This window comes from Peromyscus maniculatus, chromosome 1, assembly GCF_049852395.1.
Source record: "Peromyscus maniculatus bairdii isolate BWxNUB_F1_BW_parent chromosome 1, HU_Pman_BW_mat_3.1, whole genome shotgun sequence".
NCBI classification, from domain to species: Eukaryota; Metazoa; Chordata; class Mammalia; order Rodentia; family Cricetidae; genus Peromyscus; species Peromyscus maniculatus.
Window position 1 is genome coordinate 38721601 of NC_134852.1, and position 25639 is coordinate 38747239.

General features: G+C 44.0%; 1 protein-coding gene and 1 long non-coding RNA gene across 3 annotated transcripts; one reads left to right on the forward strand and one right to left on the reverse strand.

The window, feature by feature from the left end:
- Nucleotides 1–578: 578 nt before the first annotated feature.
- LOC102914354 (ribonuclease P protein subunit p29) lies at nucleotides 579–9544 on the reverse strand. Of its 2 annotated transcripts, none has more exons than XM_006986147.4 (7): nucleotides 9294–9544; nucleotides 6969–7021; nucleotides 5137–5360; nucleotides 3889–3966; nucleotides 3677–3738; nucleotides 2101–2202; nucleotides 579–1062 (listed from the first exon to the last, which is right to left on the reverse strand). In XM_006986147.4, exons 1-7 carry the CDS (start codon nucleotides 9298–9300, stop codon nucleotides 926–928), a joined length of 663 nt encoding a protein of 220 aa, XP_006986209.3. In that variant the 5' UTR covers nucleotides 9301–9544; the 3' UTR covers nucleotides 579–925. The 2 variants fall into 2 exon arrangements, with proteins under 2 accessions (XP_006986209.3, XP_076432999.1); XM_076576884.1 differs by lacking the exon at nucleotides 579–1062 and adding an exon at nucleotides 1149–1276 and having other exon boundaries at nucleotides 9294–9489.
- A 46-nt stretch (nucleotides 9545–9590) lies between these two features.
- Nucleotides 9591–25639, forward strand: LOC143274309 (uncharacterized). The gene is made up of 5 exons (XR_013052900.1): nucleotides 9591–9690; nucleotides 10922–11032; nucleotides 12962–13126; nucleotides 15268–15475; nucleotides 24784–25639. It is a non-coding gene; the product is annotated as an uncharacterized LOC143274309 (long non-coding RNA).

The following is a 25639-nucleotide window of genomic DNA, read 5'->3' on the forward strand; positions in this document are numbered from 1 at the left end:
CTACCAGCACACCGCTTACCTGGGGTGAGTGGTTGGATGGGTTGTCACTTATTATTGGCAGGGCAAGTTTCTGAGCTGGCCAGCAGACACTTCTTACAAGCAAGGGAAAACTGATACCTCTGAACCAGGTTTCAAGGACAAGGCCTCCCCAATACTGGCACTGAGTGGCTGGACGCCCCCCCTCCCCCAATTCCTCATGCTGGCCCTGACCTGCAGTTCCAATGGCCTTATGCAGAAAGACCTCATCTGGCCTTACACAGTAGAAAAGTTATAATTTCAGCAGCAAAAATGGAACTAAGATGCCAAAGGTATCATTGCTGGATACATTGGCCAATCTATCCAAATAGTAGCCAACAGGTACTGGCAGACCTGCCTCTCTGCTCCATTCTGACTGCTGCAGTGAAGCCCTGAGCCATCTAGCAAGCTCTCTATGCCTCCATGTGAGAGCAGCAAACTGTAGGCAGTGCAGAGTTTGGAGCAGGACTGACTTCCAGTCAGATCCATGATGTTCCACACTGTGAAAGCAATGGGAGGTGGTAGATGGCCCCTTCCCTTTCAACCCAGAAAGTCAAGAATGATTCTTTCGTTTGAGCCCATTTATGCCTGTAGTGTATTTTGTTATTAACTGAAAAACTGGTTCAGCACAGAATGTTTGGGAAACATAGGAAAGTATGAAGGATAGAACCAAACGACCCCCTTCTTCAAATCACCCAAGGTTAGTCCTGGTGCATTTTCTGCTAGTCTTTCCTCCCTAGAGAGGCAAATCTCTACCCCGATTTCTTCTTGTGTTGCTCCAAGTTCTTCGGCCAGTCTGCTTTCCCTGGACTACAGGTGGGCCACAACCAGAAAGCTTTCATGGAAAAGTGGGTATTTAATGTATTTTCAGTTCTCAGCTGCCAGGGACTTCTGTCTCCAGTGGCAGAGTTCACAGGTCAATCGTTCCCTTTACTTTGAACTTCTTGGCAGACCTCTCACTTGACCGAAGTTGGAATTTGCTTCCATAAATGTAGGAAATGAAGCCATCCATTTCTATGGTGAACACACAATTTAGCTTGGGGATAACTGAAAAGAAAAAGGATGAGGAACAACATAGCCAGTGCATTCATTTTCAGGCAGAGCATTATTCATACACGTTTGTACAAGGTAAGTGAGATGGCCACTTTGTATTGTCAGCACTTAGGAGACAAAGGCAGGCAGCAGGCAGATCTCTGAGTTCAAGGCCAGTCTGGTAGACATACCAAGTTCCAAGCTAGCCAGGAATACATAATGAGACTGTCTTGAAAAAGAAAAGTGTATAGGAATGAGGAGACCCAAGCCAGAAGTACCCAAGAAGACCTAGGCTATTTGATTCACAGTCTAACTATAACTCAATGCCTATTTTCCAGATTCTGAGGTGATTAACTCAACTCCCAGAAGGGAAGGCTCCCAGACCTGTTTCTAGACTGTTCCCCATACAGTTTTGCACTGGTTCTTAGATTTGTGCTCAGTGGGGAAACTTCTACACTACTTTCTTAGAGTTGTAATGTGAGCAGAAGAACATACAGGGAAATGGAAAAACAATGAAGCAGGGCTGTGGGGGTAGCTCAGACCCAGAGCACAGGATTAACAGAGAGGTCCTGGGCTTGATCTCCAGCATCAACAGATGAATGAGTACAAAACCTTCCAACTGTTGTTTCAATCTTAGATTTGTGGGCAAGGTCAGTTACTGTGATCTTGGAAGATTCAAAAGTACCCGCTGGAGCAGCGCTAACCATGTTAAGACTTAGAGTGTCTCCAGCAAGGGTACAGTTCTCAGCACTCCAGGGGCAGGCTGTTTTGGGTCCTGCTGCCTGTCTTTTAGTTACTCATTTGACCTTGGCAGGTAGGAATCTCAAACAGATCTGGGCCCAAGACCCAGCCAAGCAGTTCTTCTGTTCTCTTTATGGACAGGCTGCTGACTGTGTTCATAGATGTCTCCTGGGAGTCAGAGGGGCAGGAACCTCTCTCTGGAGTTCATAACATAGCAAGCACCTGCAGCCTGTTTGACCCCACAGCCAAGTGGAACCTGGGAGCCTCAGGAAGGGGGATATATATCTGACACCCTAGGGGCACAACACACACCTTTCAGGTGGTCTTCTTTGGTGATGATCTTGAAGACATGCTTGGTCTCCTGCAGAAGGATTCCTGTGACACCCACATAGGAGGGGCATTTGGATTTCGTGACTGCAAAGGAGAGAAGCAGTTGAGGGCAAGGCCTGGGTAGTGCTGGCAGTCACAGCCTGGCCTTAGGGACTGGGAACCTGGTCCTTCAAAGCTGAGGAAGAGAGTACCTAGAGGATAGTGGCTCTGTAGCTGGGCAATGACCAAGCCAGCAAGACCCCAAGATTCCCAACTCCTTGTCCTGGGCTTTGCAATCTCTGGGCTGTTCTTAAATGTTTTTTTGGTTTTGGCCAGGGTTCTGGAGCCAAGAGGTCATATACAGAACCAACAAAGACCAGACTTGTTGCTTTGATGGAGCAAGTGCCATGGGCAGGACATCCATTATTCACTTCTGGGATCCCTGAACTGTTCCTGGAATGTAGTCCTTTTAGAGGGCTGTCCAGCAATGAGGGGTGAACCTCCTCACAAGCAGTCCCCTCTCTGCCTTAAGGAAGTCAGCATTTGGAGCGAACTATGTGCCTATGTGGGTGCTGGAGCAGGACACTAAATGAGATGGCCTGTATCCTGCTCCTGTGGAGCTGAAGCTCTCGTGGAGGACAGTATATAGCAAAACATGGGCAATTCTGTTTCTTGATACTGATAATGGCTATGAGGAAAATAAGAACAGAATAATGAGAGTGAAGGGGAAACTTTAGTGGTGGTAGGCACCCAGGAAGTGACATCAGGAAAGGTACCTGAGTTACAGCAAGAGTCATTCAATGAACCTGCAGAGCCCCCTCATTGAGAGAAGGACCCAAGCAAAGGTACCAGGTGTGCAAGTCACACAGAGGCCACCCAAGGACACCAAAGATTTTTACTCTGAGTGGATCTGAAGCTGCTAGAGGCTTAGAACAGGCAAGCGGCAGTTGGTAGTCTGATGACAGCTTTCATTCTGGGCATTTAATCTGGGGTGCATGAGCTGGGGCAGGGTGACAAAAAGCTTCCACAGCAACTTGAGGAAGCTAGAGATAGATTAGGTTAGATTCAGGAACTAGGTGTATTAATCGACTTGAGGTGGAGGATTAGGAAAGAGGTAATGTGAATGTACTTCCTAGGTTTCTAGTCTGAACAAACTGGATATGGAGATGTAACAGTAGCGGAGTTGAGGAATCCAGGTCAGAGAGAGCTGACCTCAGGGGAAACCACGAGCTCTGTGTTAGAGGTGCCTCCTGGATGACCACATAGCTCTTAGGTGCCACAGGGTGAATGAGTCTGGCAGTCACAGGAAAGGTCTGTGCTGGTAATGGAACCCAGGAAACCATGATGAGTGGGAATCTGTCCCCAACAGTCTCAGTTCGAGGCTACGTGCCAACAGTGTGAGCTGATGACATGCAGAGAGCACTTAGTGTGTGTCCAGGATGGGTCAGGTCACAACCATCTTAGATCCTCACTGTTTGTAACTTAGAGATAACTCAGGAATGCCAAGTGACAGATGAGAGGCTGAATACTGTCACTGAGTAACAGTCCCCAGATGATCATATGCTGTCATAGAAATTACCTGAAATAATAGCACCGTGAAGATCTGCCTTTAGGAGCTTGGCCTGAATCATCTGCGGCTGCCTAGGTGGTGAAGAGAGCCCACAAAGACGCGTTGGTAACAAAGCAAGCAGGATCACAAACACCCACAGCCAGATGGTTTCTCAGGCTGCATCTCTAGTGCTCTCAAGACTTGAGGTCTAATCCCATGGCAGGCTTCAGAAATAAACTCACGTGTCTGGCTTGAGCCTGTTGCACAGGTCACGGATGTACTGCTTCCAGAGTTCATGCAGAGGGAGGAAGAGACTGTATCTGTCATAAAGTCAGGAACAGGTACAAAGTCAGAAACATGAGCTTGGGATTTCTAGTGTTCAGCACAGCTGGGCTCAGGGCTGAGAATGAGCATGAGGGAGCACTTGAGACTGCCTGTAAGCCCCAGGATCCCCAATGACAATGTGGCCAAGGCCGAGTGCATTCCCCTCCTCGAACATCAATTTCTTCCCTGGTAGAACCTTCTCAAGGCTAAATTTCTGCTCTTGAGAAGGGAAGAGGTGGCCCTTTCCTTGATGCCTTTCCTGCAGGTGTGATGGTGGAGCCCCTGGTTCAGAGCAGGAAGAGTGTCTGAAGGTGGCAATGTAGCATCAGCCATAACAACCCAGGTGCTGTTCACTCAAACTCCTTTTCCCAAGAGAAATGAACATCAGTCTTGTTTAACCTACTGTTACAGGAGGTGCAGGTGGCCAGGTAGGTGCTTGTGTAAGGTAGCAGGATTGTCTGGAAGGTGAGGGAGAGGACCAAAGTTTTTCTCTGAGGTTGTTACCATTTGTCTTGGTGCCCTTTCACACAAAGCCAGGGTCAGAGAGTCAAGAACACCAGGCTCAAACCTGAAACAAGAACTTCTTGCAAGAACCCCAGGGAGACAGTTCCAGGGTAAAGTGACACTCTCATGCCTTCTGGGACATGGAAGGCTATGTGTTTATAGCGTGTTATACAAAGCCTATAAAAAGTGGCTGTACACACAAACTCAGAACTGTCTTAAGGGAGACATCCTCCCACAAGAAAGTGATATGTTCCTTTCAGAAACTTCAGACATGTGTAGGCAGTACCTCTCTTTGGCGGTGACCTTTGAGTGGGTGATTCTGTCTAGTGATATTAAAAGCTATAGGAAAGTCCATATTAAGGAATATCAGTTCCTCTTTTCTAGAAAGCCAAGACAGTCTGTGCCTATGGGTAACAGACTCACTTATTAGTGAGCCTAGGAGAGACACTAAATGATGAAAGTTCTCAGGCTCACCAATGCCTGACTTTTAGAGGCCAAGCCAAGACATAAAAAAATTGGTAGGGGGAGGCCACCTAGGAGGGAATCCCCTGAGACTAAGGGGGCAGAGCTGCCTAGTGAGCCCCTGGAATCTCCAGTCTACACCCTGACCAGAAAGACGAGGCAATGATGAGTGGCAAGGCCTTTAGGAAAGATGGGGGTACCTCTGTTGCTCTGGGTTAATGTCAAAGAGCCTCATGTCTCTCCTCTGTTTGGCAGTGAGGCCTTTGGATTTCTTCTTCTGCTGCTTTGGCTTCTGACGAGTGAAGTATTCCAAGACCACAGCCTTGCGTTGCAGATGGCTCTCACAGTCTTGCTGGCTCCAGTGAGGTATGCTTTGCTTCAGGAAGGCCCTCACAAAGGCCTCAGCCCGCTGGCTCCCCAGCTCCTGCTCAGAGATAGGTGGTGTGGTTTACTATTCTGCTCTCAGACTCCAGGGCCCTCAGACCCGGTTCCTGAGAGCCACCAGCTTTGATGATCTAGACTACAAATCCCTTGTCTTCCAAGTGTTTGCTACACACAACTGCCAAGATATGAAAGTAACACTCACATGCTAACTGTGACACTGTCCTACACTGCAGCCAGGTCAAAAACTGAATTCCAGTCCTGTTTCTCTGAGGTTACTCTATTGAGCATTCAAAATACTTTGTAATGCAAGGCTTCTCTAATCCTTGTGGGGAAGGAAGCTTGAGAAATGCATGATACAGGTTATTTAATAAGTCATGACCACAAGACTAGCTTGAAGTGGAAGGGAGCTGGGGCTGTTAGGGAAATGAGCCATTCCAGAACTAGGGGAAATTGCTTGGGGGTTCCAGGCAGGTCAAGGAGGAGGAAATCTGACACTGAGCACCACAGTCCCCTTTCCTTGCTTTTCAGCCTTGTGGCCTCCATGTGGCTGCTGTTGGAGAGGTCTGCTCCAGTCCTCCTTGAGGCAGAAAGCATGAAGGGCATCTCAGGGTCTACTCACTCTCATCCACAGGACTGTAATACCCCTGGCAAGGGAGGGTGAAACCACTTCACTGTTGCACCCAGGCCTGAGACACTCTAGTTTCAGCACCACCCCTCAAGTTGGGGCAGCAACAGTCTATTCTTCACTGGGCAGCAGGCACCTCACTCGGCTTTCATCTGCTCCAACCCGGGCAGTGCTCGTTCCTGAGGACCTACCTCTTGGCTGGACCATTTGCTGGGCTCTTTTTGCACTAACCAAACAGTAAAAACAAGTCTGAGGCTAACTGCCAGCTTTACTTAGGTTAACATATCAACAGTGACCGATACCTTCTCTCTGCTAAAGCAGTGGGTAAAAAGAAAGAACACACAATCTTTGAAGCAGTTCAAATGGGATGGCTAAACAATCCATCATCAATATCAGAACAATTTGGCTCTTTTAAACACTTATGTGGTCTCTCTTTCATAGGGAAATAAAATCAAGGCCTTTTAAAATCATGATTTCAAGGATATTCTCTCTCTTTTGCTTTTTTGAGACAGGGTTTCTCTGTGTATCCCTAACTGTCTTTGAACTCAGAGAACTGCCTGCCTCTGCCTCCCAAGAACTGGGATTAAAGGCATGCGCCACACAGCCTGGTAGGACATGTACTCTTTATGAGCCACAGGTGATCCTTCTACCCAACTGACAAAGCATGCGGACAGACAGACAGACAGACAGAATTTATAACATTCACTTATGAAATGGCCTGAGCACTGAACACAGAAACAAGAGCAAGTCAGGATTCAGGTAGGCACAGGCTGTCATTCCCCATGGAGAGGGAGATGACATGAAATCTAGGAGTCCAAGTCCCTCAGAGCTGCCTCTGGTACCCTATGAAAGGAGCCTGGCACAAGGAGACACCAGCACAAAAGACCTCTATGGGGCCTAATATGCTGACTGTAAAGGTGAAGAGTAATCCATGGGAAAGGACAGCTAGACCAGTCTTCGAAGCCATTGAACCTTCTTTGCTCTCAAGTCTACCGCTCCCAGGCCACCTTTGAAAGATTGTACCTGTACATCGTGCTCCTTGGCTTCTTTATGAGAAAAGGCATGGTAAATCACAGCTGGGGAATGAAATACAAAAACAGAAGATTACTTCCTGTTAGGAATGAGTGTAATATCCAAGGCTCTTCTAAGTATGACCTACACTTATTTAGAGATGGAATACTTGGTTAATATGAAAAGGCAAAGCTTTCTTGGATGATCCTTTTATTTTACTCTGCAGTGCTAGGGGATTAAACTCAGTGGGGTTTAATGCATGCCAGGCAAGTGCTTCACCATGGATCCATGTCCCTGGTCCTACTGAATGCTGCTTATTTACATATTTATTTAATGACACAGTCTCACTTTGCTGACTTAGAATTTGCTACATAGACCACAATGGCCTCAAACCCCTAATACTCCTGTCTCAGAATTCCAAGTGCTAGTTCCTGGGATTACAGACATGTACCACCACAACTATCTTAGATACTTCTTAACTCTTCCCTCTGGCCAGATTTGTCCTAGCAATTCCCAGGATGAGGTTTAAAAAGAGTACCTCTCAGCCGGGCAGTGGGGGCCCACGCCTTTAATCCCAGCACTCGGGAGGCAGAGACAGGTGGATCTCTCTGAGCTTGAGGCCAGCCTGGTCTACAGAGCGAGATTCAGGACAGGCACCAGAGCTACACAGAGAAACTCTGTCTCGAAAAACCAAAAACAAAAAACAAACAAAAAAAAGAGTACCTCTCAAAGCTTAATGTGTTTTAAGAACCTCTGGAATCTTATTAAAACATGGGGTTTTAGTTCCTACTCTCCAAACTCTGAAGGTTCAAAAAATTCCTCATTGGAATCACATTTAGAACAGTTCTGATTTAAAATACAAGTTATAATTATGCTGGGGCAGTTGCTCACTAAGGAATGAAGACACTAAAACTGAGGTGACATTAATGGTTAGGGGATGGTTGGTTGAAACCCTACATTTTGCTGACTACAAGAAGTTTAAAACAGATTTTTTTTACTGTTTAGAATCTATAAAATTGGAACACATCCTGACAGATAAAATACAACTGTCTTTCTTCAAATTCTAAATCTGACCAGCATGATGCCAAAATCTCTCTAAACCTCCATGCTTCTGTTTCTTATTTGTTTGGAGGAAACCATCACGATGGCACTGGTGGACAGAGTACAGTTGTAAATGTGGTAAGAAAGGGCAAACGACCAGAAAACGTAGCTCACACTACGATCTGTACATTTAGTCCCTGAGCTGAGTGTGGTAGCGCACACAGTTGATCCCATCACTTCAGAGGGAGAGGCCAGCCTTGTTTACAGTCTGTTTCCAGCTCAGTCAGAACTGTATAGCAGACCTTATCCCAACAGCAACAATAATTACAAACAAAGAAACAAAAACCCACCTCTGTTCTCCTGTGTTTCCCTGAGTACATGTTTGACCAAGCAAACAAACCAAGGTAGTTACCAGTTTTACATACAGAATTTAGTTCTCCCTTGAACTGCAGATTGAGACTCCAGTTTGTTTACTGAGATTAATGTGCAGGGCCTGGGACCCTAGGAATAACTTTTTTTTTTTTTTAAACCTACCCCAGATGCCTAGAATCAGAGTTGGAAATCTTTCTGCAGCAGTACACACGTAATAGCTCTGGTACACTCACTGCTTATCAAGTAGATTTAAAACGACACAAATATACACTCATAGGTATGTGTACACATTTATTTTAATCTCATTAATCTTTTTAAGAATTTTAAACATAGTTATTCCTAGTTATGCAAAAAATAATACTGAAGTTGAGATATGCCAAGGCACTTGATCTCTGATGAAAGGACATGGCAGGAGTGTAAATCAACAGATCAGAGGCTAAATCTTTACAGTATCCTCTCTCCCCTCTTATACTGCTCCAGTGCTTGCTTCCCTTCCTGGAACATCTCTTTTCTGCTCAAATACCAAAGCCTTAGGTTTGCGATACTGCGCCTAAGGTTTTTACTTGACAAAGGGTGAAAAGCCAGGTGGTAGAGGGGAGCAGGTCCTGGCAGCAGTTATCTAGGCAGGTAGTGAGTAGGTCTGGCCAAGGCCTTGGATCCACCTCTTCAGTTCCCCTGAGCGGCCCTAGCTCCCCTGGGGAGAACACACTCGATCCTGACATCTATTCCTAACTTAGAGACTGTGTATACGGCCGTTCACACTCTGTGCCTCGATTTCTTTTGTGTACTATGAGTCAACAGTACACGGTTTCCCTGGAAACTGTCTTGGGACTCTGTTGCGACAGGTATCCCTGACTCAGCTTCCTGTTCCAGACCCTCTGTACTCTCATCCCGGCCCAATTTCGTGTCTCTCATCCAGCTTACCCTTCATTGTCGGACGCTTCCGGAGCGCTTTGGTGACGTTTCCGTAAGGTCTCACTCACTCTTTCCCTTTCTTCGCTTTGTTCAGCAGCTTTCAGCCACCAGGACTCTTTCTTGTTTACCTTTCAGCTGGAAAAATCCGCTGTGCCCAAGAAACAACGTGCGCACAGTACACAAACAGACTTGCTCCAGGCGGCATCAATGGATGCGACCAGATTTTGGATACGGCGCCTTGCGTGACGCCATCAAAGCGCGACGGGCTCTGGCGGTGCATGCGCCTTGGGTTTAGCTCTGCTGCCGAGGGAGGGGCTCGCTAAGCGTCGGTTCTGTGGCCGGTGGAGTCTGTTATTTGTGGCCTATTCAGTTTATGGCTCTCCTGGCGGGAACAGTCCCGTTGCGGGTCAGGATTAATGACGTATAGAGAGGCAAGCTGTCATGGAGAGGATGCGAGGGAGATTGGGACTATGGAGGGCAGAAATGGTCCCGAAGTAGTGGACGTAATGGCTGTATTGAGGTCTTAGGATTTTTTTTTTTTTTTTTTTTTTTTTTTTTTTTTTTTTTTGAGTTTTAGTTTCTCTTTGTAAGAGCCCTGGTTATCCTGGAACTCACTCTTGTAGACCAGGTGGCCTCAAACTCAGAGACTTGCCTGCCTCTGTCCCCTGTGTGCTGGGATTAAAGCCATGAGCCACCATCGTCTGGATTTTTTTTTTTTTGCCCCCCAGGGGACTCATGTGTCTCTGGCTGGCCTAGAATTCACTCACAGGATTACTAGTTATCTTTTGTAATGGTGGCCGGGGATTTTCTTCTATTTAAGCTACTATGTAATTTTATGACCTCGTTTAAGGTTCTCTTTCCTATGAGTAAAATAGAGTAGCTTTAGCTGGCTTTAGTCTCAGAATGCTTGCTTTTTAAAATTTACTTATTTTTTCTTCTGAAGACAAAGTCTCCCTGTGTAGCCCAGACACTTTCTATGCAGCCGAGGCTGAGCTCCTAAGTATAATCAGTATTCTTGCCTCAGCTCTGCAACATTGGAATTTACAGGCCTCTCTTACTGCATCCAACCCAGAAAGCATTCTTGAGACTTGGAGCATTAGTTTCTGTCAATATGATAAAAGACAAAAAGTGATTCTCGTCGGGCAGATCTGGGACACAAAGGCCCAGCCCAGCCTTCTTGGCTTGCCTAGGTTCTGTCCAGACACCGCCCTTAATTTCTGATGAGTGCTGGATCTAACTTGGATGTTGGGTGAGAGAAAGCAGAATTATGGTCCCTGTGGTCTCTTTAGTCAGTGATTTCTAATATTGAGAGTACTGTGTGACCTCCTTTCAAAGAGGGAAAAGAATTCTTAGAGAAACTTGGGCAAAGAGCACTGAATTCTTGTTTAAGAAACACAGGCTTTATATGTTTTTGGGTGATAATTGTGTGCCATTTTGATCTGTAGTGATACAGGCCATGGTAACACACATATGCTTTAGACTTTGAGGCCAGCCTGAGAACAGGATGGACACCATATGTGTTGCATTTGCAAAGGCCTGACACTAGTTTAGCATGTATAAGACTGTGTGAGAAAGTGCCCTTGGGGACTCATAAATGTGAACTCAGTAATTAACACTTGATTTCTTTTTTGAGATAGGCCTCCCTTTGTAGTCTTGGCTGTACTGGAACTGGCTATGTAGATCAAATTGGCCACAAACTCACAGAGATCCACCTGCCTGTGTCTTAAGAGTACTGGGATTAAAACATGGTAAAAGATTACTTGACAAAAATTGTATATATTTATGCATTTAAAATAACACTTTGAGATTTATATATTGTGAAATGGCTAAATCAGTCTAAATAACCTCATATAATTGTTTTTTGGTGAGACATTTAAAATTTTAGTGATTTTTTTTCAAGTATATGCTGCTACTATAGTAGCTATGACATACATTAGATTATTATATATGAGCTTTTGGTTTTCTTTTCTTTAAAAAGTTATTTAATTAATGAATTTATTTATTTATTTTTGATGGTTAGGATCAACCCAGGACATAACTTATGCTTTGCATCACTGAGCTATTCCTCCTTCACAATTATGAACTTAGATAAGCATAAGACAATAGTGAACTAGGGGTGTAGCTCAGTGGTAGAACACTTGCTTTGTACATTGAGGCCCTGAGTTTAATTACCAGAGTAGCGTTTGTGGGGGTGGGGTTAGACAACTGAAAATATGGGAGTCATTTTGTGGGTGTAGACTCAAAAGTAGCATGGATTCTGTGGTTATAGTGACAGAGGCAAAGGAGTCTCTCTTTTTGAAAAGAATTTTTATTTTATGAGTGGTTTTTCTTTTTGTTTTTTTCAAGACAGGCTTTCTCTGTGCAACAGCCCTAGCTGTCCTGGAACTCCCCTGTAGACGAGGCTGGTCTCAAACACACAGAGATCATCCTGCCTACCTCCTGAGTACTGGCATTAAAGGCATGTGCTACCATGCCCGACTCTATGTTACAGTGTTTTGACTGCATGTACGTATGTATGTGGTATGTGCATTGTGTGTGGCCAGTGCCTGCAGAGGCCAGAAGAGGGTGCCAGATTCTCTGGAACTGGATTTACAGAGATGGTTGTAAGCCTTTATGTGTTCAATGTGTATTGAACCCTGATCCTCAGCAAGAATAGTAGGTGCTCTTAGCTGCTGAGCCCGCTTTCTAGTCCAGTTATTAGGAATCTCTTAATGAATCGTTTTTATATAGCAAGCATAGCTTTGAATATCTGCCAGTGTTCCCTGTGATTCTCAGATTACAGTAGGGTTGTGGGTTCCCCAGAGCAACAGTGACCACAGTTGCCTGCTTACTAAAATATTTGCATTTTAAGAAGGGAGTGTCCCCACTTTATGCTCTTCAGAAAACAGTGTATGAAGAGAGATACCTAGTAGAGTTTTTGTCATTATTATTTATGACAGCAAAGTACTCAGAATTATATTTGACAGCTATGGACTGAGCAAATGAAGTATGTGCTGATTTATTTGATAAATTAAATTTATCACATGGGTGATAGAGTGCAACCTATAACTCCAGCCCTCAGAAAGCTGGGCCAGGAGGATAGAGAGTTTAAGGTCCTCTTAGGATACAGTGAGACCCTATTTGAGAAAGCAAACAAATTAAAGGTTTCAAAAATTTTGATTCCTAGGCATCTCTTAGAGTTACCTAGCAAATGAGTACCCAGCATCTATGTTTTGAAAAAAGATTTTAAAAGTGTTTATGTGTTTGTGTGTGTGTATACATGTGTGTGGGTACATGTGCGCTACACATGTGCTAGTAGCCACAGAGGCCAGAAGAAAACTCCACTGGATCTCGAGTTACACGTGGTTTGGAGCCACCCAATGTGGGTTCTGGGACCTCTGGAAAAGCAGCAATTGTTCTTTACCCCTGTGCCATCTCCCCGGCCCCTAGAATCTTTTTTTTTTAAAAAATGTTTTCAGGTGAGATGTTCTTATATTTAGGTATATAATAGGTCAGGTTACAGGTTAGATAATCACAATTTTTAGGATGGTTATAGAAATATTAGTAAATAAAACCAAATCTGTACAGAACAATTATACAAATACATTGAAAGGTTTTATAAATGGATGAGGAAACACCTTTGCTTATTTAAAAATTCATTTTATGAAAGTGACATCTCAATTTTTTTCTCTTTGTAGCAATGAATGGTAAACTTTGAATCATGGATATTCATGCATTTTCCCATCAGCAAATCTATGCAAATTCTGTGAGAATTTGAGGTTCAATGAAATGATGGTGACTCCACCCACCTCCAACAACTTACTATGGAAAACTTGAAGTAGGATTGGTGAGATGGCCAGCAGGTAAAGGTATTTGCCATCTAAATCTGACCACCTGAATTCCATCACCAAATTGCACCAGGACAGACATGGACTGACTCCAGAGAGTTGACCTCTGACCTCCCCACACATGCTGTGGCATGTGTGTACCACACTCACACACACACCTACTCTAGTCAGTGCCAGTATGCTTTTATAGCTAACATCTTGCTACATTTGTGCAGATTATGTTGGATTGCTGTCTTAAGACCTTCAGGCTGTCATATCAAAGACAGAAGAAGCACATTTTCATACAGAAACTCAAGAATAACTTCAGTTACTAAACACATGAATATTTGAAAATCAGGCCATAAATTGGATTACTTTCTTTTCCTCCTTCTTATTTTATTATTGTTTTTTTCATCTCTGTGCATTGGTTTTCCCTACTTGTATATCTATATGAGTGTGTCGGGTACCTGGAACTGGAGTTATAGACAATCATGAGTGGCCATGTGGGTATAGGGAATTGAACCTCTGGAAGAACAGCCAGTGCTCTTAACCACTGTGCCATCTCTCCAGCCTCCCTTTTTCTATTACAGTTATTATGTGTGTCTACGTGTGTTGGCATGTGTGTGCCACAGCATGTGTGATGGTCTAAGCAGAGCTGAAGGAATCAGTTCTCACCCTGCACTCTGTGTGTCCCTGAAATTGAAGTCCTGTCATCAGGCTTGGCAGCCAGCACATTTACCCACTGTCTTAGTTAGGGTTTCAACTGCTGTGATGAAACACTATGACCAAAAGCAACTTGGGGAGGAAAGGGTCTATTTCTCTTATATATCCCCAGTTACAGTCCATTGAGGGAAGTCAAGGCAGGAACGCAAACTGGGAAGGAATCTGGAGGCAGGAGCTGATGCACAGGTCATGGAGGAGTGATGCTTACTGACTTACCCCTCATTGCTTGTTCAACCTATTTTCTTACAGAACCTGGGACTACCAGCCCAGGCGGCACCAGCCACAATGGACTGGGTCCTCCCACATCAATCCCTAATTAAGAAAGTTCCTTGCAGGTTTGCCTACAGCCTGACTTCTGGAGGCATTTTCTTAGTCAAAACCTCCATTTCGTCTGCTCTCAGGTGACTTTAACTTGTGTCAAGTTGACACAAAACTAGACGGCACACCCACAGAACCATCGTGCCAGCCCCTTAGTTTACTTCTTGCTGCCATTGACACTATGCATACAGAAACAAGGGTGGAAAGGTATGTTTGGCGCAGGGTCAATGATCTGCAGGTGGGCATGGTGCAGTGGCTCAGTCCATGGCAGCAGAAGTGTGTGGCAGTGTTACTCATGTCATGGCTGACCAGGACATCAGAATGACCAGAACTATGTCTGGGCTGTAACCTTAAAGGCCACTCCTAATAATCTACTTCTGCCAGGAAGCAGGGCTTCCTGAAGGTTCCATCGCCTTCCCAGATAGTGTCACCAGCTGGGGAACAAATGGTCAAAACATGAGCCTCTGGGAGACACTGCAGATTCAAACCATGTGTTCCGTTAGTGAATGAGATCCATTTATCTAATGACTTCTGGTGACAGTGGGAATTACTTTCTGTAGCCCACTTCACTTTTGGATTAAGGAGAAACATTTCTACTGGAGTTTCCAGTCACCACTTAAAAAATTAGTGATTAGAAAGAAATTACCTCCAAGCATGCAATTAGAACCAGAGGCCCTTGTTAATCATGACAGCTAGAAACTTTTTCATTACTCTTTTATTTCATTTGTTGTATGAAACATGTATACACACATGCATACTTGTGCCTCCGCCTGCCCAGTGACAGGACTATAGGAAATCACGGTCAGGTCCAGTTCTGGTTCTTTTGAATGGTTATATGTATGTGAGAGAGACAGCCCTTTTTGGGCTTTCACACTAGAAAGCCCTGTGTGGAATACTATGAGAACAGCAGAAGGTGAGTATTTCTCATCTTATCCACCATGTTTGGAACCAGCAGTGTCTCATACTTTGGAGTTTTCTGGACTGTGGCAATGTTGGCATGGATTTGCTGATTGAACAATGCTAATCTGAAACTTAAAGCTGTAAATTAATCTGAAATCTGAAGGTTTTTCAGGACACTTTGGGTTCTGGGTCATTGCATTTCTTGAATTGTGGGTTCTCCTGTGCTTGCTTCATAGGCTGGCTTGGACTACTCTGCAGGACAGCACTGCTTGACATTAGATACCAGCTTTATCCAGGCCCTCAAAAATGCAAGGCACAGATTATGAACTTCCTGACCCTGTTTTGCACTTGGTCCAAACTCTGGTGTCAGTACAGAGGACTGGCAGCAGAACTACAGGTGTTGATATAGGAGAACATGGACCCAATGGCACCAGCATTCTTCAGGTTGGTTGGTTATTTATTGTGTTTGGGTGTATGTATATTTGTGTGTTCACCATGCCATGTATGTGTAGCTCAGAAGACTACTTATAATAGTTGTTTCTTTCCTTCTATCATGTTAGTTTAGGATACTGAACTTAGGTTGTCAGGCTTGGCAACCAGCTCCCTTACCCATTACCTCATTTTGCTGGCTCTGTTCTTTTAGTTTAATAATATCATCAGAGGTCACTGGAGAATAAAGAGACTGCCATTAGACTTTACTTCCCTCACTTTGTTTTGTGATGCTCCAAAATGTTGTGGATGGAACCCAGGTTTCCCACTTTCTAGGCAACAGATCTACTTGTTGAGCTCTACCCCATCTCAGCATTGGGCATTTCTGCTGGGCAAATCATTTCCTGCATTGAATAAATTGACACATTGGTAATAGACATCACAGGCCTGATCACATGCATTCCCCTAGTTCAACAGATGACACCATATTTTAAAATTAGGTTTAAATTTAATATCAACAGTAGAGCTATGACATATACCATGTATAGCCCAACATCAGTTTTTCAAATGCAATTTCCTAGTCTCTCAACCTGTGAAAGTCACTTTTTAGGCTATCTTGACTCCATGGTGTGTACAATAGAGTTTCCTTGATTTTCTTTTCCAAGGCAGTGTCTCACTATGTAGCCCTGGCTGTCCTGGAACTCACTATGTGTAGACCAGGCTGGTCTTGAACTCAAGAGATCCACCTGCCTCTGCCTCCTGAGTGTTGGGATTAAAGGTGTGAACCACCATACAAGGTTTTCAGATTACGTTGCTGTGAGCCTATTCCATCGAGTACAACTTGGTTTGGCTTATATGAGGGGCTCATATGAATTTGAGGCTCTTTGGATTTGGGAGTTTTTCCTGAGACACTGGAGGAGTTTCAAGGACTCTCACTATAGGCTGCAAGGGCATGCACTCAGTTCATCTTGTACTCTCCTTTGTGATATGTTCAGTCTCAGAGAAGTAGATGCTGGCTGCAGGCCTCATTTTCCCCTGTGCATGCCTCCATGGTGGTTCCTAGTACTGGGAAGTGAGAGAGAGAGAGAAAGGAGTGCAAGCAAATACTGAAGTTTGGCTGTGTTGCTTGTGTCCCATCACCTAGCTGGAAGGAAGGGACCTACCTCCCCTTCAGGCTACAGCAGACCTGGAGCGAGGTTAGCCTAGTTCTGTGAAGAAGAGAGCCCCTCAGCACAGCTGCTTGCAACAGTTTAAAAGGCCCATGCTTTGTGAAAGGCAGAAATATCTTTAGCTTCTAATGTCTCTTTTGTTCTTTAATGTGCAACATATAGCTTAAACTATAAAAAGCAATATATACCAGCTTTCTTCAGGGTCATATTCTGAAATGCAAATGCCCCTGGACAGGGTACTAAGTAAACCCTGCTTAAAATCTCCCAAGGTACATCTGTAGCTTGTGTCTCTGAAAGAGTCATGATGTGGAGGGGGCAAGGGAGCAGGTAGAGGTCAAAATTGGAGGTGGGCTGGGTTGAGCATCAGACTACATACACTGGTTCCACTTTCCTTCCTAACAACAATAGATTCCATCTGACTAGGACAGAGCCTCTGGGATCTTACTTATTTATGGTGGATGTAACTAGGGACAAGTAGCTTGTTTCCTTTCATTATACCCTTGACTCCACCCACCAAGGATCCCCGTAAAGGGTTGCAGGAAGACAGTACTTGAGGGGACACAGTGGGAGGAGCTCACCTCTGTTTGTCACTTCCCTGAACTGACCTCTTTGCTATGCCTGGCTGAAGCAGGCATGCTAAGTTCTGTGTGTTCTAAGCTGAGTTCTGTCTACCCCAAGCACTGTACTTGTTAAATGTTCCCCCTTTCTCTGGAGATGCCCTCTCTTCTGGAGCCACAGAGCACACAGGCATTTCTCACTGTTCTTCCAAAGTGATCCCAGTTAATGCTGAATCTCCAGCAGAAAGCATTCGCCAAGGGATATGAAATCTGCACATAAATTAGGCAATTGATCAGTAACATTGATAAAAAATTATGTCTGTTGACCATATTCCTGGATGGTAATCAATGATGTTAATTTTCAGTACATGAGTTCTGGACTAGACATTAATTAGAAGGGATAAAGCTGTGTGATGGATCACAGTATGAGATCTGGGACAGACAGACACTCAAAGGGTGCCCAGGAGATTTTCTTTTACCCACTGGTTAACAGATAAGGAAGTGGGAAATCATCCCTGGTAGCTGAGTCTGAAGATAAATGTTTAAAAGCTGCTCCCCAATGTCACATGTCTGACCATTTATGCTCTCTGGGTTCCAGTGACAAGAAAATGACAGTGCAGAGCTTGCAGGAGACTCTGCCCCTTCTGATCCAGATGGGAGCCACCCCCTCTTTCCACCCAGTGTAACCTTTCTTTCCCAATCCATGTATTTTGTCATCATTGAGAGGAAACTTTAAGTTGAAAGGTGACACTTGAGGTGTCAAGTCTAGCAAGTCAGAAATAGCAGAAATAGTTCAACAGCAAAGGCAGCATCAGGGGTTTAGTCAGAGTGCTGACCAACCGTGTGTGTGTGTGTGTGTGTGTGTGTGTGTGTGTGTGTGTGTGTGTGTGTGTGTGTGTGGTGTGGTCTGAGAGAGGGTTCCATAACTGTCACCTTCATGATTAACACTTATGGCCTGAAGGCAGATATGGGATGTTTTGACCGCTGGTCAGGAAGTAGATGGGGAAGGCCTATTACTCAGGTGCAATGGTCTGGATCTTGAATGTCCCTCTAAGGCCCATGTCTTAAAGGCTTGGTCCTTGTGGGGAGGGCTCTAAGGGGAAGCAATGGAACCATTAGGATGTGGGGACATGGGAGAAATTAGGTTGTAAAGAGGAGTGTAAGACCCTGGCCCTTCCTGACTTTCCTTGCTTTGTGACTTATGAGATGAGCAGTGCTTTCTGTCTCTGCCACTCGGCACACCTGCCATAAACCTAAAGCAGCGGGACCATGTGACCTGGAATGAGAGCCTTCAGAACCCTGAGCTTCAGTGTCCTCTGCTTTGGACTCTGTGTTCCAGGGCTGGCAGGGCTCTGGCTATGTGTAGTCTTTAGGCTCCTTCCTCCTGGTTGGCAAGTGCTTTTTTTTTTCCTCTTTTGGGACTCATTACCTTACCAACTCTTGTGGCTCTTGTTTGTGTCCTGTCGCCTTCCGATGGCTGTCATTTTGACTATAGCAAAAAGTTGTCACCAACCATTGCTTGAAGAATAATGGTGTACTATTCACCCACAGGACCTTGTGGCATGCAGGGTCCAGCTTCTGGTCTCTCACTCCACGTTTGGAATGGCTGCAGCATCTGCATGCACATCTTCATGTGATATGCTTATTTTCCACCAGGAAGTAAAGTAGCAACATTGAAGTGCTCTCTCACCAATTTGTTTTCATCACCTTGGCTTTCCAGAGGCTTGGTGTAGATGGAGTCCAGCAGTATTGGATATGTGCTAATGGCACCACTTGGTTGACAATGGTCTTGGCTGCCTGCCAGTGAACCTGAAGGATCTCCTGCTGGCAGGCTATAATCAACTTTTCCCTCTTGATGCTATGTGGCAGGTGCAGCTTCCCTGGTACAGCCTCCTGTAGCAAGCTTCCCTGTGGGACTATCTTTGGATAGCTAGCCCCTAAACAATGACAGGGAGATTTCTTATTAATTATGAAAGCTTGGCCTTTAGCTTAGGGTCGTCCAACTAGCTCTTTGTTTTAATATGAATTTTCAAAATCTATTTTTATTAAGGAATTTTTAATATACGAATTTTTATTCATTTTATATGCCAATATCTCTCCTCCCACCCCTCCAGCCTTCTGGCCCCCAACCCACTTCCCATTCCCTCCTCCAACAAGGTATGGCCTCCTATGGGGAGTCAGCAGAGCCTGGTACATTTAGAAGTGGCAGGTCCACCCCCCACCCCACCCCCGCATCAAGACTGTACCAGGTAGTGGCTCCCCCTGTATCAAGGCTATACCATAGGTAGTGGGCTCCAAAAAGCCAGCTCATGCACCAGGGATGGATCCTGATCCTACTGCCAGGGGGCCCCTTAAGTAGATCGAGCTACACAACTGTCTGGCTTATGCACAGGCCTAGTCCAGTCCCACAGAGGCTTCACAGCTATTGGTCCACATTCATGAGTTCCCACTAGTTTGGTTTGGTTGTCTCTGTAGGTTTCCCCAGCATGATCTTCATAAACTTGCTCATAAACTCCCTCTTATCTCTCTTCCACTGGAATCCTAGAATTCAGCATGGTGCTTTGCTGTGGATCTTTGCATCTGCTTCCATCAGTTACTGGATGAAGGCTTTATAATGAGAGTTAAGGTATTCACCAATCTGATTACTGGGGTAGGCTAGTTCATGCACCCTCTCCACTATTGCTAGCAGTCTAAGCTGGGGTCATCTTTGTGGATTCCTGGAAACGTCCCTTGTACCTGGTTTCTCTCTATCCATATGATGTCTCTCTCTCTATTATGGTATCTCTTTCATTGCTCTCCCACTCCATCCCTGTTCCAGATCAACCACCCCATTCCCTTATGTTCTTATTCCCCATCCACTACCCTCCACTGCCCCCCTCATTCCCAGTTTACTCATGGAGATCTCATCTATTTACCCTTCCCAGGGTGATCAATGCATTTCTCTTAGGGTCTTCCTTGTTACCTAGCTTCTCTAGAGCTGTGGGTTGTTGCCTGGTCATTCTTTGCTTTACATCTAGTACCCACTTATGAGTGAGTACATACCATGTTTGTCCTTCTGAGTCTGGGTTACTTCACTCAGGATGATATTTTCTAGTTCCATCCATTTGTCTGCAAATTTCATGATGTCATTGTTTTTCTCTGCTGAGTAGTACTCCATTGTGTATATGTACCACATTTTCTTTATCCATTTTGCGGGGCATCTAGGTTTTTTCCAGGTTCTGGTTATTGTGAATAATGCTGCTATGAACATAGTTGAGCATGTGTCTTTGTGGTATGATTGAGCATTCCTTGGGTATATTCCCAAGAGTGCTATAGCTGGATCTTGAGGAAGATTGATTCCCAATTTTCTAAGTAACCACCATGCTGGTTTCAAAAGTTGCTGTATAAGTTTGCACTCCCACCAACAGTGGAGGAGTGTTTCCCTTGCACCACATCTTCTCCAACATAAGCTTTCTTCACTGTTTTTCATCTTAACCATTCTGACAGGCATAAGATGGTATCTCAGAGTCATTTTGATTTGCATTTCCCTGATGACTAAGGATGTTGAGCAATTCCTTAAATGTTCAGCCATTTGAGATTCTTCTGAGATTTCTCTGTTTAGCTCTGTAGCCCGTTTTTTAATTGGATTGTTCAGTATTTTGATGTTTAGTTTCTTGAATTCTTTATATATTTTGAAGACCAGCACTCTATCAGCTGTGGGGTTGGTGAAAATCTTTTCCCATTCTGTAGGCTGTTGTTTTGTCTTATTTACTGTGTCTTTTGCCTTGCAGAAGCTTCTCAGTTTTAGGAGGTCCCATTTATTAATGGTTGCTCTCAGTGTCTGTGCTACTGGTATTCTATTTAGGAACTGGTCTCCTGTGCCAATGCATTCAAGGTTACTTTCTACTTTCTCTTCTATCAGGTTCAGTGTAGCTGGATTTATGTTGAGTTCTTTGATCCACTTAGACTTGAGTTTTGTGCATGGTGACAGATAAGGATATATTTGCAATCTTCTACATGTTGACACCCAATTATGCCAGCACCATTTTTTTTTGAAGAAGCTTTCTTTTTCTCATTGTACAGTTTTGGCTCCTTTGTCAAAAATCAGGTGCTTATAGGTGTGTGGCTTAATGTCAGGGTCTTCAATTCGACTCCATTGGTCCACATGTCAGTTTTTTATGCCAATCCTAAGATGTTTTTATTACTGTAGCTCTCTATAGTAGAGCTTGAAGTCAGGGATGGTGATACCTCCAGAGGTTGCCTTATTGTACAGGATTCTTTTAGCTATCCTGTTTTTTTTTGTTTTTCCATATGAAGTTGAGTATTGTTCTTTCCAGGTCTGTGAAGAATTGTGTTGGGATTTTGATGGGGATTGCATTGAATATGTAGATTGCTTTTGGTAAGATTGCCATTTTTACTATGTTAATCCTACCTATCCATGAGCATGGGAGATCTTTCCATTTTCTGATATCTTGGTCAATTTCTTTCTTCAGAGACTTAAAGTTCTTATCATACAGGTCCTTCACTTGTTTAGTTAGAGTTACCCCAAGGAATTTTAATCATTTGTGGCTAATGTAAAGGGTGATGTATCTCTGATCTCTTTCTCAGCCCATTTATCATTTGTATGTAGGAGGGCTACTGATTTTTTTGAGTTAATCTTGTATTCTGCCACATTGCTGAAGATGCTTATCAGTTGTAGGAGTTTCCTGGTGGAATTTTTGGGGTCACTTTCAAGCAGAGTTGAAAGAGATATTGCCAGGGTCTCAGAAAAGCACAGTTCTTTAGTTCTGAACAAGCTCCGCCTTCTGGCTACCTTATATTTACTGTTATTTTATCTGCAAATAGCAAACGTTTGACTTCTTCCTTTCCAATCTGTATTTCCTTGATCTCCTTTTGCTGTCTTATTGCTCTGGCTACAACTTCGAGTACTATCTTGAACAGATATGGGGAGAGGGGACAGCCTTGGCTTAATCTGATTTTAGTGGAATTGCTTTGTGTTTCTCTCCATTTAATTTGATGTTGGCTGTTGGCTTGCTGTAAATTGCCTTTATTATGTATTCCTCGTATTCCTGATCTCTCTGATACCTTTATTATGAAGGGATATTGGGTTGTGTCTAAGGCTTTTTCAACATCTAATGAGATGATCATGTGTTTTTCCCCCTTCAGTTTGTATATATGATGGGTTACATTGACAGATTTTTGTATGTTGAACCATCCCTGCATCTCTGGGATGAAGTCTACTTGATCATGATGGATGATTTTTTTGATGTGTTCTTGGATTCAGTGTGTCTGTATTTTATTGAGTATTTTTGCATCAACATTTATGAGGGAGATTGGTGTATAATTCCCTTTCTTTGTTGCATCTTTGTGTGGTTTGTGTTATCAGGGTGACTGTAGCCTCATTAAAAGAGTTTGGGAATGTTCCTTCTGTTTCTCTTGTGTGGAACAATTTGAAGAAAATTGGAATTAGCTCTTCTTTGAAAGTCTTGTAGAATTCTTTGCTGAAACCATCTGGCCCTTGGCCTTTTTTTGGGGGGGGGGTTGGGAGACTTTTAATAGCTGCTTCTTTTCCTTATGGGTTATAGGTCTATTTAAATTATTTATCTAGTCTTGACTTAATTTGAATATATGGAATTGTCCATTTCTTTTAGATTTTTCAATTTTGTGGAGTACAGGTTTTCGCCGTATGACCTGGTGATTCTCTGGATTTCCTCATTGTCTGTTCTTTTCATTCATGATTTTGTTAATTTGAATATTCTCTCTCTGATTTTTGGTTAGTTTGGATAACTGTTTGTCTATCTTTTTGATTTTCTCAAAGAACCAACTCTTTGTTTCATTGATTCTTTGTATTGTTCTCTTTGTTTCTATTTTATTGACTTCAGCCCCAAATATGATTATTTCCTGGTATCTATTCCTCCTGGGTGAGTTTGGTTCTTTTGTTATAGAGCTTTCAGGTGTGCTGTTAAGTCATTAGTGTGAGATTTCTCCAGCTTCTTTATGTAGGCATTTAGTGCTATTAATTTTCCTCTTAGTACTGCTTTCATAGTGTCCTATAAGCTTTGGTATGTTGTAACTCTTTTTTTCATTGAATTCTAGGAAGTCTTTATTTTTTTTCTTTATTTCCTCCTTGACCCAGTGGTGATTAAGTTGAGCATTACTCAGTTTCCATGAGTTTGTAGGCTTTCTGCAATTTGTGTTGTTGTTGAAATTTAATTTTAAGGCATGGTGATCTGATAAGATACAGGAAGTTATTCCAATTTTTTTGTATATATTGAGATTTGCTTCATGACTGAGTATGTGGTCAATTTTAGAGAAATTTCCATGGGGTGCTGTTATTCTTAGATTGGTTTTTCATGGTGTCCCAGATTTCCTGATTATTTTCTGTTATGACTTTGTTGGCTTTAATGTTTTCTTTGTCTGACGTATCTACTTCCTCTATGTATCTTCAATGCCAGAGATTCTCTCTTCCATCTCTTGTGTTCTGTTGGTTATGCTTGCATTTGTAGTTCCTGTTTGTTTACTCAGATTTTTCTTTTCCAGTTTTCCTTTGGTTTGTGTCTACTTTATTGCCTCTATTTCAGTTTTTAAGTCTTGAACTGTTTTCTTCACATGTTTGATTCCTTTTTCTTGGCTTTTTTAAAAAAAGGGATATTGATTTCTTCAATTTTTTGTCTTTTCCTTGATTTCTTTTAGGGAATTTTTCATTTCCTCTTTAAAGGCCTCTATCATCTTCTTAAAGTCATTTTCAGGCCATTTTCTTCGGCTTCTTCAATGTTGGGATGTTCAGGTATTGCTGATTTAGAACTACTAGTTTCTGGTGGTGCCATACTGCTCTTTATGTTGTTGAATGTATTCTTGCACCAGCATCTACCCATCTCTTTCTCCAATCAGTGTAAAGGTGTCTGTGTCTCAGGGAGCCACTCTTGGTCCAGTTGGCACTCTTGGTCCAATTTGAGCTCTTGGTCCAATCAGAGCTCTTATTCGAATGGGTCTTGGTCCACTTGGGGCTCTTGGAGTCTGTGTCTCAGGGAGCAGCTGTAGTCTCGGAGGATGGGTGGATTTGTGGGGTAGGGTGGGATTTATAGGTTACAGGGTTCAGGAGGCTTATGCCCTGCCCTAGGGTCTCCACTCCCCCCAACCACTGCTGCCTCAAATCTGCTCTTTTGCTATCTGCGCCTGAGCTCCTGGGGACGGCTCTTGGTCACAGACCAGTGCCCAGAGGGAGGCAGAAGCCAGAGACCAACATGCTGTCTCCCAAAATCAGTAAGGTAACATAAGATGAAGCAGGGATCACTCCTCTCTAAGGTTTAGACCATCAGTGAGGAAGCAGACTGACAGTAGTCCCCAACGATGGCCATGGGTCCAGCAGCCTGTGGCCATGGACCTTGACTTCCCAAGTGCAGGGGAGCTGGACAGCACATAGGACTGGATATAACCAGTCTCTCTCAGGAACGATGGACTTGGTGGGTGGCTGGATAAAGTCACAGGGTCCTTTAAAGCAGGAGGCCTGCCCAGGGTAGCCCATTTAGAATTTCTGACCCCCACAGGGACAGCCAATGTGCGAGATTTGAAGCTGTGACGAGGTTCCTAACTGGCACATCTGCTACCCTTTCCTCAGGTGAGCTGGGCCTGAGGAGAGCCAGCTGGGCTCAGTCCTGCAGGAGGTGAGGAACAGACCGAAAGGCTGGTGAAGGAATATTTTCCTAGGGCACCAGACTGGAGCAAAAGAGGAGTGCCTCCATCACAGTCCCCAGCCAGACATCCTCAAGAGGCTGTGAACCTCGAGGGGCCCCAAATTGGAAGTTGCTTTTGAGAATGCAAATGCAGTGTGCAAGAGAATTAAAGGCACGATCTGCACCCTTGGAAGACTGGATTAGAGACATGGTTAATGTTGTGGCTCATGACCATGATGATATGTGGGTAGGAGAAGCAATTTCAAAAGGTTTGAGGAATATTAGATGTTTTGGATGTGGAAAGCAAGGACATTTGAAAAGGGACTGTAGACAGGTCATTCCGAGAAACTATTTTCTTCAAGGAACACTGGCAACAGAATACCCCTTCCTTCTGGAGTATGCAGAAGGTGTGGTAAGGGAAAACACTGGACCAACGAATGTAGATCAACAAGGGACAGGCAAGGAAATCCTTTGCCTCAGTCTCCAGGAAACTCCCAGAGGGGCCTCAGGCAGGCCCCCATAGCAAATCTAGTTCAAACCTGTCAGGGACAAGGACAGAATCTCTAGTTAGTGGAAAAATACAAACTCCCGATAAGACAGGGAACTATATCATCTTACAGTCAGGTTGTCCTGCAACAGGACATTAAGTCAGAGCCCTTGACCCTTTCACCCTGTAAACATCCTTCATAAACATCCTGTTAGCTTGCCCCACCCTATGCAGATAACACCTTCTTGCTCCTCCACCTTGCAGGAACTATATAAACCCTCCTGGAGAAAAATAAAGTTGCACCTTGATCAGAA

Bases quoted from the DNA above. Each gene is read 5' to 3' on its own strand.
- LOC102914354 (XM_006986147.4), bottom strand. The intron at 5,361-6,968 runs GTACAATCTTTC...ATCTCTGAGCAG, and splicing joins CCAAGGAGCACGATGTACAG to GAGCTGGGGAGCCAGCGGGC. The intron at 3,967-5,136 runs GTACCCCCATCT...ACTTTATGACAG, and splicing joins ATTAACCCAGAGCAACAGAG to ATACAGTCTCTTCCTCCCTC.